At 41.5% G+C, this 13,575-nt stretch overlaps 1 protein-coding gene across 1 annotated transcript in view; it reads left to right on the forward strand.

Moving 5' to 3' along the window:
• The first annotated feature begins 4,342 nt into the window (after positions 1–4,342).
• Positions 4,343–13,575, forward strand: part of tspan4a (tetraspanin 4a) — a 72,870-nt gene continuing 63,637 nt past the window's right edge. Inside the window, exon 1 of the mRNA XM_053622472.1 lies at positions 4,343–4,654. Coding sequence (XP_053478447.1) covers positions 4,343–4,654 — 312 coding nt within the window. The remainder of the gene's footprint in view (positions 4,655–13,575) is intronic.

Raw genomic sequence — 13,575 nt, forward strand, 5'->3', positions numbered from 1 at the left:
AAACAACCTGGCTAATCATGCTATCCATGCTATATAGCGGTTAGCTTCATGTTAGCTAGCCGGTTAGTGAAATGATCTAAAGTACACAAGTAAATAACATGATGGTTTGATCTATGGATTTCCGTTAGCCAACCTCCCTCCGATCTTCGCTAATGATTCCAATAATTAGCTTAATGTTAACCTGGCTAATGTTTTTAATGTCAACTAGCATGCTAATGACTTCACTAGTGAACCTTTGTACCTAGTTAATGTTTACTAACTTGATAGATAGTTAACATTATTCATTTTAAATGACATCATTTAAATCATTTTAAACACGCCATACTCGTATATTAGCTAGTAGACAATACTAGTTTCTAGTAAATCTGGTGACTGGTGTAACATTTAGTAGCTTGTTAGCGAACTTGGCTACTGTTTGAAGTACACAAAATTATAGTTAGCTTAATGTTAGCTTGCTTGTTGGCGAAGCTGGCTAATGGTTTTAATGTAAATTAGCCTGCTAGTGATCTCAGTTAGCTCAATTTAGCTTGTTGCTGCCTTGTTAACGTTAACTAGCTTGCTAGCAAATCTGGTTGAGTAAAATATATAATAGTTAAGCAGTGTTAGTTAGCTTGCTAATGAACTTAGCTACTGTCTTAATATTAACTAGCTTGCCAGTGGACCTGGCTGCTGTTTTAATTACACGATACATTATTTAGATTAATGTTAGTTAAACTTCTTACAATCTTCGCTAATGGGTTTGCTAGCTTGCTGGCAAACTCGGCTAATGTTTATTATGTGAGCTAGCCTGTTAGTGACCTTGGCTAAAGATTTTACTGACACTGTAAATAGCTAATGATAGCTCGCATGCTAGTGGACTTGGAGACTTACTCGTCTTTTGATTACTGGGTCAGATTTTAAATCAGTGAATCTTTTTGGTCATGAGTGAGATTTGCGCCTCCCTTGTTCAGCGAGTCAGTTTTTATATCACTGAATGATTCACTCTTGTAATCTCTGATTCAGTGTTTAAATCAGTGAATCTTTTTGGTTATGGCCGAGATTCACTCCTCTCTCACGCAGAGAGTCAGAACAAATAATGAACTATGAATACAGGAATTATTTCAGTCATGACCCACATTCACGCCTCTCATTTTATTTGACTCAGTGGTCAAATCAGTGAATTATTTCGGCCATGACCTAGATTATTGTCCGATGTGATAAGACTTCCGGTGTTTCAGTGCATACAGTGGGATTGTGTACTGGTCTGGGTGTGAAAAAATATTCTGCATATAATTCTGCACATTTGGGAAAACTATGCAACTGGACAAATCTGAGCGAATCGGAATGGATCATTTAACGGAACAGCCTGAAATGACTCGAGCCACCGAACAGAACCCATGAAGTAATCTATACTGTTCACTAATGTTCTGTGTGCTGTGTGTTTTAACGAATCTCAGCATTTACACCGTGCAGACGTAAATAATTTGGGTCACAGTAATGCAAGTCTACAGTCTGAGTAAATGGGTTTTATATATCAGATGGCAGACTACGAGTGCAATATGTGGCAATTTAATTCCAATATTGAAGATCGTCCCTGTTGTGGCGCACTTGTGGGAAATCAGTGTTTTTCACACACACACACACACACACACACACACGCACACACATATGCGCACGAACACACACATTTTTGCATTCTGGACAGGTTCTGAAAACTGAACAGCTCAGTAGCATAATCACAGTTCTCAAGCCTGCTGGAAAATAATACAGGCTTCTCCTGGTTCTAATGGTTTTGTAATGGTTTATAATGGTTTGTAATGGCATTGTGTATTTCCATATGGGTTAATATGACCCTGTAAAGGCTCTGGGTGGAGTTTGACTGATTCTATGTACATGATGATTTTGTGTGATCCAGACATGTCCTACTGGAATCTGATGGTGTTTGATGGGAATAGTGTCTAATGGTCTAATGGACTTTAATGGATTTCAGTGGTACTCAAATCTGTAATGATTCTGCACTTCAGCTTGTCTGGAAAGAGGTAAGAAATTAGTTTAGACGTCATAACATATTTATTCAGAAAGTCCCCATGAGATCAAAATGGAAGCTTTGTGGCTTTTAGTACGAATATGTTCGCCTGAAGGTTATCTGTACGCTAGTGCGCTGTAAAACAATGACAAAATTCACATATATGCATTCAGAATTTACGTTCTCTCTCTACCACCAGTACGGATAAACGGTTTTGATGACATCACTCGGCACTTCAGCTTCTCATCAGATTTTCCGTCCAATCCAATGCTCTCGGGAATCTGAAGCGTCCCGCCTCCAACACGCTAAGCTTTCTGACAGACATTACTAACCGTCAATTACGGCTTAGCCCGGGCTATGAGGTAAGCTAAATGCTATTTTGGGTTTAAAAAGGCGGAGGGGCCACTCTATGTCCCGCCCTGACTTCCTGTTTCAGTGGAAATGACATCAACACGATAATGCTCCGCGTTTCAAGGCGCTTCAAGGGAACTTATGACGTGTTGTTTTTAATCAATAAAAAACCCCATCATCATCATATAATTTCAGAAAATAATCTTAACACTTTGTGGTGGTGACTGTACCTGTGTCGTGTTTTATCACCGACTTTATTTACAGTATTTGCAGTGTTTCAGAGTCTCGAATATTCATGCGGAAAGATAAATATTCCTTTGTACCTTTGTCCTAATGACCGTTTCTGACATTTCCTTCTCATTTGTATTCGCCGAGATAAATGTCATGAGATTATATTCTGAATAGAAACGTGAATTATTTCTTGCTTTTTGCTTCTTGCATTTTGTTTTTTTCTTCAATAAAACGATGATATTATAAAATGTCATTAAAAATAGACATTCGATCCTGTACAGCACAAAACGAAGCTCGGTGTAGTTTATTGTTTATGTATGTTATAACCGCACGCTATATTAACGACACCTCATAGTCATTTTAAACTTGTCCGATCTTATCTTGAAAGGAGATTTATTTGAACGTAACGTATTTTAACATAAGCACATGGGGTAGATGATAGAGGACAGGAGAATTGATGCAGCAGAGCTCCTGCACCTTTTTATAGCTGCACAGGAAGGGGAGGGTGGAAGTGACATGGGATTGGCTGAGCTATCCAGGGGAGGGGTGTGGTTAAGGTTTGTGTTGCATTGTGACACACCCCCTGGCCTGTGTGGATTTCTTTTTAGAGCAGTTGCGGATGCAGAAAGGGGGCGTGGGAAAAGAGAAGGAGGCTGGGAGAAGGAGGTAGTGTAATCGTATTCGTAGAACAGGTCTCTGAGTGGGTGTTAGAGAGAGAGGGAGAGAGGGTGCGAGAGAGAGAGAGAGAGAGAGGGAGAGAGAGAGAGGAGAGGAGGAGAGGAGGGAGCTCGAGGCAGTGAGATTGGACTGGAGCATCACTGCTGCGGTGTTTTTTCTGCGTGCTTGAAGGAAAACGATCCAGTTTGAAATTTTTCCATGGAATGCATCGGAAAGTGAGATTTTTAATGAAAGCCCAGAGGATCTGTGAAGGATAAGTGAGCTTAATTGTTCAGCTCGGATATCCAGATCTTTCGGAGAATCCTGAGCGTGGATTTTTATCCTGTTCTTTGTGGAGAAGGACGAGGGAAAGTGGGAGGAATAGAACGCAGAGGTTAAGCACAGGTTGAGTGCGTGGAAGGATGGAGTAGGACAACAACTCATCTGGGTCCAGGTCCACTTAAAGCTCTTGACATTAAAGTGGAGCGCAGGATTTCTGTCCTCCTTTTTGGATTCTGACTGCGTGTGAAGTTCAGGTTGTGTTTATAGGAGTGAGACAGGTGTGTATCACGTGTCTCACCTGTCTGTCTTTCTCTGACCTGTCTCGCATCGAGCTTTCATTCAGCTCGTATCCATATCAGAGTGTCGGATTGAAGCTCGAGCTCACCTGAGGTTCAGATTTTAGGGATTGCGGAGGTGGAGGTGGAGGTGGAGGAGGATCTGCTGAAGAGAAGAGTGTGCATTTGCTTGATAAGTTTTTCAGAAGGTGTAAGTACTGCTATCCAGAAAGCTTGAGTATTTGGAATACAGGTTGAGTTGGAGCTGAAGGTGGAGCTGAAGGTGGAGGTGGATTTGCTGAGGGACTCTAAAGATCAAGTGTATTAAGATAAGATTTAAGACCTTCATCTCAAGTGAGACTTCTTTGGAATGATGTAAACTTCATGCCACACCCAGACACACCCACACGCTGAGCATTTTTTTGTCTCCCAAATTAAAAAAAAATCTGATTCGTTCCTCGTTTTTTCCCTAAGCTCTTGGTTGGGCAAAGTGGGGATTGTTTGGCCCTCGGGGGCCTCAGCGGCCTCCTCTAATCTGAAGATGCGCCGCTCAAGCACGGATGAGACCCCGTACCGGCGGAGTCCCTCTCTGGACAGTAAGACCGGCTCGCCCCCGTTCTGTTTCGGGAGCGAGCGCGAGTGCCGCGGTGCACCTTTCGGTTTCAGCTTCCGCACGGCGCCGGGGACAAAGACAGCCAAAGCGGGTTACGCCACAGCACAGGGCAGGAAGTACGTGGTGTTTTACCTGGACCTCTCCTTCATTTTCCTCCTAGAGCTGCGCCGCTGCAGGATGGCCGAGGGCTGCATGAGGGCCCTGCGCTACGCCATGGTCTTCTTCAACCTGCTCTTCTGGGTGAGTACAGCAAACTCCTCCCCTCTGTGTGTGTGTGTGTGTGTGTGTGTGAGAGAGAGAGAGAGAGAGAGAGAGAGAGAGAGAGAGAGAGTTCTGACAAATGTAAAGTGCCTTTTATAAAAACTCTGTGCAACTTTTGTTTAAAATAAAAACATTTCTCTTGTGGCTTCTGAGGTTAAAGGTTCAGTGCAGAAAATCCATCTTACATACAGCTAGTTGCATCCATACAGTATATAGGCTACATACAGGCTTCATATAAAATCCACAAAAACAAAGCAGTGTGTGTGTGTGTGTGTGTGTTTGTTAATGTATGTGTGTGTGTGTGTGTGTGTGAGAGAGAGAGGGAGACATTTGTTGATATTATAACTGCTCATCGTGATTTCTTGTGTGTGTGTGCGTGTGTGTGTGTTAGTGTGTGTGTGTGTGTGTGTTATTGTATGTATATGTGTGTGTGTGTGGGGGGGGGTTAGTGTATGTTTGTGTGTGTGTTAGTGTGTGTGTGTGTGTGTTATTGTATGTATATGTGTGTGTGTGTGTGTGGGGGGGGGTTAGTGTATGTTTGTGTGTGTGTTAGTGTATGTGTGTGTATGTGTGTGTGTGTATGTGTGTGTTAGTGTATGCGTGTGTGTGTGAGAGAGTGTGTGTGTGTGTGTGAGTGTGTTTGTGTATGTGTGTATGTGTGTGTGTGTGTGTGTGTGTGTGTGTGTGTGTTAGTGTATGTGTGTATGTGTGTGTTAGTGTATGTGTGTGTGTGTGTGAGTGTGTTTGTGTATGTGTGTATGTGTGTGTGTGTGTTTGTGTATGTGTGTGTATGTGTGTGTGTGAGAGAGTGTGTGTGTGTGTTAGTGTGTGTGTGGGGGGGTTAGTGTGTGTTTGTGTATGTATGTGTGTGTGTGTGTGCGTGTGTTTGTGTATGTGTGTGTATGTGTGTGTATGTGTGTGAGTGTTAGTGTGTGTTTGTATATGTGTGTGTGTGTTAGTGTATGTGTGTGAGTGTGTGTGTGGGGGGGTTAGTGTGTGTTTGTGTGTGTTAGTGTATGTGTGTGTGTGTGTGTGTGTGTGTGTGTGAGTGTGTGTGTGTCTAAGATTTGTTGAAGTTATTACCCGTTTGTGTATTGTTCTTATTTTCATTTTTTTTCACACATCACTGAACAAGTCATTATGCTTTTAAATCAGAGTCTTTCTCTCTCTCTCTCTCTCTCTCTCTCTCCCTCTCTCTCTCCATCTCTCTCTCCTTTTTTTAATTAAAAATTTCCGGAACAGGAAACATGCTCATGGACTAATCCAATCCAGATAATCCAGATAGTTCTGGCTGTGCTCGGTGTGGCCTTCAGAGGGATTAGAGCATGTAGGATGTATGATCACTTCATGAATTAACACTTGTGCAGGTGGTTCTGCGTAACCATGACGACCTGAATACTGTGTTAGTGCTGGGTCACCTGACCCAGTATGTCATGATAGACCTTTCTGAGGTGCAGTGGGTGAATGTTTGTATCAGGGTCAAGGTCACAGGGATCATGATGAGGAACTGGGAGATTTGCTACGGCTCCGTTCCGTCATCACGTCCATCCGAGAGTTCCTGCCTGTTGGAAGAATATTTTAAGGGTATCTGAGGTATACAGATTACTCCATAGAAGTACGACACTCTGTTGGAAACCCGGGTGTGGGGCGGGGCCGGGCAGGGTGGGGCGGGGCCGGGCAGGGTGGGGCGGGGCTTATACGTTCTAGAGAGCGTTTAACTGGATAAACCAACAACTAGTACAGGAAGTCATTGAGAATAGCTCCAAAATGAACTTTTTGTATTTTTTTCTAAATGTAATCATTTATTTCTTAGTTTTTCACATCAAATTAAATTGTTTTTAAATTCAGCATTACTGTTTTGCTGGCAGTTTTATTTTTTTTTGAAAATCTCTGTCTCTCTGTCTCTCTCTCTCTCTCTCTCTCTCTCTGTCTCCCTCTCTGTCTCGCTCTCTCTCTGTCTCTCTCTCTCTCTCTCTCTCTCTCTGTCTCCCTCTCTGTCTCGCTCTCTCTCTGTCTCTCTCTCTCTCTCTCTCTCTCTCTCTCTCTCTCTCTGTCTCCCTCTCTGTCTCGCTCTCTCTCTGTCCCTGTAGACCACTCTGATATCGATGAGATTAGTCTCTGAACCACTTTGATTCCTCACACACACACATACACACACACACACACACACACACATTCTTGCACACAGCACAATGCGAGTCCACACGAGTGTGTAGGCGGCATGTTGCCATTTGCAGGATCTAATCGTACATTAATAGACGCCGGCTTCACACAGCAGCTCACATCTGTTTGAGTTACATCTGGATTTTCAGACCCGGCGTCCACGCTGCACATTACACGTGACCAAATCCGATGTGCGCGTTCAGATCTGTATCGGTGTCCGATCTCATCCAGGAGTGCGTTAGAGTTTTGTGTTGGAATATCAGCCGATACGTTTACACCGCATTATCCAGTGCGAGAATTAAGCAGACGGTTTATCATTTCATTTGTTATTCATTCAGCCGTAGTAACGTTTTCTTTTCCCCCCTCAAACATGCGATTTCTACATTCAGAATGTATAAATGTAATGTAGATTCTAATTCTAATCAAAGAGTAAGATGAATTCTGACAGATCTGTTTTGCATTTGGTTTCACATAAAGTTAGTGCAGAGAAAATGACAGAAATTTAAGAAGGTGCCATTATTTATTGCTGTCGCTGTGAGGGCTACAACTAAAGCGATGTCCTTCCCGGCTTTTTTTTTAACATAGAAATAAAACATTTTCGGGTTGAAAATGACACGAAATTGAAAATTTCATTGAAAATCAAATGAAAAGACGGAAATCAAAAAATTAAAACCAAAAGAAAGGAAAAAAAAGTAACGTAAACAATAAAAGGTCTGTGTGTATTGCATTCTGTCTTTGGAAATTCGCCTGCGTTTAGTTTTAGTTTTCATTTTGAAATGAAAAACGAACGAATGCAGCGGACACAGAGCTTCGTCACCTGGCTTTCCGCTCTGTGATTTCCCAAAACGCCGCACATCAAAGGACAATAAAAAACATTAAAAAATTATTATAAAAAACAACAACCAAAGATTAATGATAATAAAAAAAAACATGACTGATTTGATTCGTTTCACTTTTCGTCGCAGGGCAAGGAATCTGATTTCAGTCCAATCTGAAACCACATGGAAAAAAGTCTGATTTTTAAATATAAAGATTCTTCTTCTTATTCTTATTAGATCCATGTTTTTTGCATTCAGGCTTCTCAGATCAGATATTGTATTTGAACTTCCTGTTTTTATTTCTGTACTTTGCGTGTTTTATAGAATTTAGATTTATGGCATTTTAGCAGACGGCCTCATACCGAGCATCGTACGTTTATCTCATATTTGATTCATTATTAACTGAGCAGTTGAGGGTTAAGGGCTATTCTGAAGGGATTTGAACTCATGACCTTCTATGTCCTTCCAGTCATTAGTCTTGCTAATCAGAAGGTAACTCCTACCTCTAGAGCGATGCTGCATTAATAATAAAATCCGCTGCTCTGATGTTGACGGTTCTAACTCTGCTGTTCCTCATTGCTCCCTGTAGTGACGAAGTGACCCGTGCTTTGCTTAAATCACAGCCTGTCATGAGGCCTGCAGCCGATATGTTCCAGTTCCTCTGTGATTAGTGGGAGGAAAGGATCAAAACACGAACACAATAGCGAGCTCTGTGGCTCTGTAGGCGTTTGCTATTAGAGCCTATGGACATGTTTTCACCTCCGAAAAGCCTCCATTAGTCCAATTATGGCTCTGATGATAAGAAGCACTTCGTTGGGCAGGGAGCTGCGTGCTCCGGTTTTGTCACACACTCACTCACACACACACACACACACACACACACACACACACTCACACCTACACCGGTCTGAGTCCACTTTATTTATTTATTTATTTACGAATAGGTGGAGCGATTCGACAAAAACATCACATCACGGTTCTCTGAGGCTATAATACGGATTAAAGGTTTGATCACAAATGGCCAGCAGTACAGTAAAAAGTGTTGTATTAAAAATAATAACAATAAAATAATAGTTTTTTTTTTATATTTAACAATTTTAAAGGTTTTAAATCAAAAATCTAACGTCACATCAGCTTCATCTGTTTAGTCATCATATATCATCATATGACTCAGCGCTTCACGCTTCCTATCTATCAGCCTAAAGCATCGCTCGGGGCAAAAACCCTACAGCTATGGACTTATATAGACAAAAAAACCTTTAGAAATGTTCAATAATTTCATTTCGAAAGAACCCTCAAGGAACCGCTTTTCCCTCTAAGATTCTACGCTCGTCTGAGAGAAAGTGAGCGTATATTTCTTATCACAACTTCTGAGATTTTAAACTTCTTTCTAGACATTTTTACTCATTTCATGCTTGAAACAGTTTGTTGTCACTCTACCGGCAGATCATTTTCTCCTTTTAAGCAACAGAATAAGAACATTTAAAGCTTGAAACGAGTAAAAACCACCAGAAATAGCCTTTTAGTAATCTTATTAGGGGTGCAACGATACACTCCGGTCAAGATTCGTTTAGTTTTTACGGCACTGGCTTCACGATTCGATTCAATGCAATTCTTCAAATATTCTGAATCAGTGAATGAAGAAAAATATAACTGAAAAGACTTTTTTTTTATTTTTTATTTCTGAATCATAAAAAAAAAAAAAATGGCAAAGCAGTGTGAGTTTCTGTCTGTGTAAAACGGAATAAATCCAAAACCGCCAGGAACCGAGGTTTAATATTGTTTAAAACGAAACGTCCTGCAGGTTCACCACATCTTCAAAATAAATAAATAAATAAATGTATAAATTCTCCCCAAAATTTGATTGAATAAATAAAGTCTCTGAGGGAAAACGATCGACTGAAACATGACGAGCTCCGTAGCAGCGCCCGAGGCGTCATTTTAACCTGAAATAGAGCTCCAAAGTCGGCTAAAGTGCCCGTTTTGCGTGGGCTCTTTCTCAGGCGCTGTAGATCGCAGCAATGTGGGACCGATGCCGAGTAAAAGCTCTTGTTAATGTTATGAAGTGGTCGTGTGACCATATAACCTGTAACGCCTGTTGGTTCAGTGTAATCGTATAATTGGAAACGCCAGATAAATTAGACCATATTAGAGATATCAGATAATTTCACTTGCTGAGATGTCATTTTTTGCCGTGTAGTGATCACGCTTAAGGTGCTGTCGTGTTTAACGGAGAGCGCTCTGCTAGATCTCTGTTAAACACAGTTTAAATGTAATGAGGATGTTTTATCAGGTGATTTGGACTGTACTGTAGGAAGATGCTGTAGTTCCTCCTCTTGATGTTTTCACAGAGCACAGCTTGCCGTCTGCTTCGCTCTGATCGTTAATCTTTGAAATACGATCAGATCGTGTTTTTTGTCGTTTGTTTAGTGATGCAACGTCATCATACGCTCGGGTTACGTCACACAGTTTCACCTGTGGATGTCGGTATCTGCGTTTTTAAAGAGCACGCTGTCAGGCTGCTCTCATGATCAGATTAAACACAACAGGGCTTGAGATGGAAGTGGGAACGGAAGCGGGACGAGTGCAGCTTTAGTGCCGAACAACAGGAGAGTGCACGCGGAAAGAAAAGACGTGTTTTCTCCCTAGGCGTGCTCTGATGAGCCTAAATTGCAGCGTAAATAACTGTAGCAGAATTACAAAACCCACCGCAGATCCTGTTCTCCAAACACACTCGAATGTTCTAATGGTTGTTAATGCTGCTAAAGAAAAACAGCCAGAATGCTCCACGCGCCGCGCTCCGGGTAATTAATCTTGTTAACATCGGACATGGCTTTCTGAGCACCACTGGGACTCGCAGGGAGACGGAGGAGAAGAAGGAGGAGAGAGCGATCCTGTGTGTGTAATCACGAGGGAGGACGAACATAATTGACAGATCAAGAGAGGAATGGGAATTGAGACATGGTGGAGAAGTATGCTCAGAAGTTATTTATACTTTCCAGCTAATCTAGGTCAGAGAACATCACACGCTCACGCTGAGCATCCAGAGACACCGGCTTCCTGTTTCCGCTGCCGATCGTGGAGGAAAACCCCCACGTTATTATTGTTTTTTTAACACAATGGCAAAATAAAACGGACAGAAAATTAAACATAACCGTCGTACTTGTCTCGTCACGGTGATGCCGTTGCGTACAGGAGGAGTGCGTGGGAGAGGATGAAGAGGAACCGGAGACGTGTAACAGCTCAGAGCAGAGAATATATTAAATCTGCATCACCAGAGCTATCACAGAAGGACATTTTTACCCGTTTTTTTCCCCCTCTCTCCATCTTTCTTTCTATCCGTCTCCGAGGATATTTCCTGCAATGCAGCGTAGAGGAACTGGAGCAGAATTTCAGCAGGAAATTTCTCTCCCAATTTTCCCAGCAATTTTTTTCCACTTTCACGCAATCCGAACAATAATAATAATAATAAAAAAAAAACACGGGCAAATTTGACCAGACTCTCCAAGATACTGTACGTGCTTATAAATAATGGTCCTGCCTTCGAATATAAACACGTTTAAACGAGATTAAAGGAAGTATGACGGCACAACATGGACAATGTTCGAGTTTTATGCAGAAATGATACCTTCTGTTTACATGTGAAGCGTCACGATTAACGATATAACCAAAATAAACGTCATTTCTGAGTTTCATTTTAAATATGAACGATTGCCGAGCCTTATTCTGCTCAGAACGTGTTGATTAGTTTCCTATAACAGCGGCTCTGGCAGTGGTTTATATCCACGCGCTCGTTCTAATACGTTATCGTTTCTATAGTAACGGCTCGATCAGAGGGACGTGTACAGCGGACGCTTTACTAATAATAAACGGATTCAAAGAATCACGGATATGGTGAAGGAGACGTGTTTGTGTAACGTGTAGGGAAGGAGTCTCCAGTGTCAGCGCTGTGTAACAGTCAGAGGTAACGCTGTAACTTTACGTTTTTCGACATCTTCAGGACCGGGGAGTTTACACATCTTTAAGCTGAAAAAAGAGAAAAAAGACAGGCTGGTGAGTAACTATAAAAGGATAAGAAGCATGATGGTAATAAAACACTTCAGGAAGGAAAAGAATCGTCTTCGTGGTGGTAAGAGTAACTCCGCTTCGTCACGTCGCGTCATCACTGATTATTTTACTACGACAGCAGCACACACAGTGGGTTTATTCTTTAATATTGTGAGTGACGCTGTACGATGAGGCAGTACTGTACGATAATGGTGTTGAGTGAAAAGATCTATTTTTCTAGCTCCAGTTTGAAAAGGAAATGGATGAGATTTTATGGAAATTCCAATGCTTGTATTCCACAACACAGGAGAAACACAGGTATAAATCTCTGCAGTATGAGAGGAACCAGACGACTTTAACAGACAGAGACGAGCGTACAGAAGTAATAGCACACCGAGGCTCAGCCGTGCGAGGAAGAAGAAGAGGAGGAGGAGGAGGAGGAGGAGGAGGAGGATTCGGTATTGAATATAAGAGATGGAGATGGAAACCTGGTGCGGGTGAAATATGTGAAGAGAACTTTTGTGTGTTCGAGAGCAACATTTATTTATTTATTTATTTATTTATTTTGATGGATCGCGGCGTAAAAAGTGTTAGTGTTCTGCCTCCGCTTGATCCGGGATCTACGTCTCGTACCGTGTCTCATAACGTACTCGGCTGCTGCTATCGCAGTTATATACCTCCGCTGGTTTAAGTCTGATCCGTCTTCCACGCAACATTTCATTTCCACTGACAATCACAAATCCTCAGCTTCTGTTATTTAAGGCGTCGCTCCTGCGTCTGTCCTTAGTAAACTGGCACTGTAGGAAGAGAATTGTAATTATAATATGGATTATGAAGTACAATTGAGGTCATAAGTTTACACCCCCCTGGCAGAATCTGCAAAATGTTCATAATTTAAAATGAAAAGAAAAAAAGAAGAGGAATCATAAAAATCGCATTTTGTTTATTTAGTCCTGCCCTGAAGAAGCTATTTCACATAAGATGTTTACATATAGTCCATGAGACACAATAATACCTGGATTTACACAAATGAACCAGTTCAAAAGTTTACACACCCTTGATTCTTAATACCGCGTGTCGTTACCTGGATGATCAACGGTCGGATGTTTTTATGTTCTGTGAGAGTTCTTCACGAGTCCCTTGTTTGTTCTGAGAAGTTAAACCGCCTCATGATCACAAGAACCGCCTGTTCTTCAGAAAAATCCTCCAGGTCCTGCACATTCTTTACTTTTCCAGCATCTTCTGCATTGAGATCCATCGTTTCACACCGAGGACGACTGAGAGACTCGTACACGACTGTTACAAAAGGCGCAAACGTTCACTGATGCTCAAGAAGACAACACGATACATTAAGAGCCAGGGGGTGTGTAAACTTTTGAACAGGATGATCGGTGTACATTTTTATTTTGTTTAAAGATCTTTTTTTTAAAAAAATTTTTTTCCATTAAATGCTGGCCTTCAGACGCTACATAAGATATTTCCCAGAAGACAAAATAATATCAGTTTATTTTTAACTATCATAAAACATAAAAACAGTTGTGTATATAAAATAATCAGGTGGTCATGTTCATCAACAAGTTATAACTTTGTTCGTAAGAACGGTCAGAACACATAAAGAAATTTCCATTTGACCTGAGACACTTTCGCATGTGTTCCTAGATCGGATACCTTATCCGATTACCGGCTGTCTGACATGAACCAGAACGTCCAGATCACAATTCACGTGTCTTTCCGACCGAGTGTAAGAGAAAAAGTGTTCGAATGCACGAACATATGATGCGTAGCTCCATATCAAACTTTCACTTGAATGCTCTTTGATGCTTTAATGCTGCAGAAATAGCAAAAGCAAAAATGCGTACGGCTCGCTTACGA

The sequence above is a fragment of the Ictalurus furcatus genome, chromosome 4 (genome assembly GCF_023375685.1).
Source record: "Ictalurus furcatus strain D&B chromosome 4, Billie_1.0, whole genome shotgun sequence".
NCBI classification, from domain to species: Eukaryota; Metazoa; Chordata; class Actinopteri; order Siluriformes; family Ictaluridae; genus Ictalurus; species Ictalurus furcatus.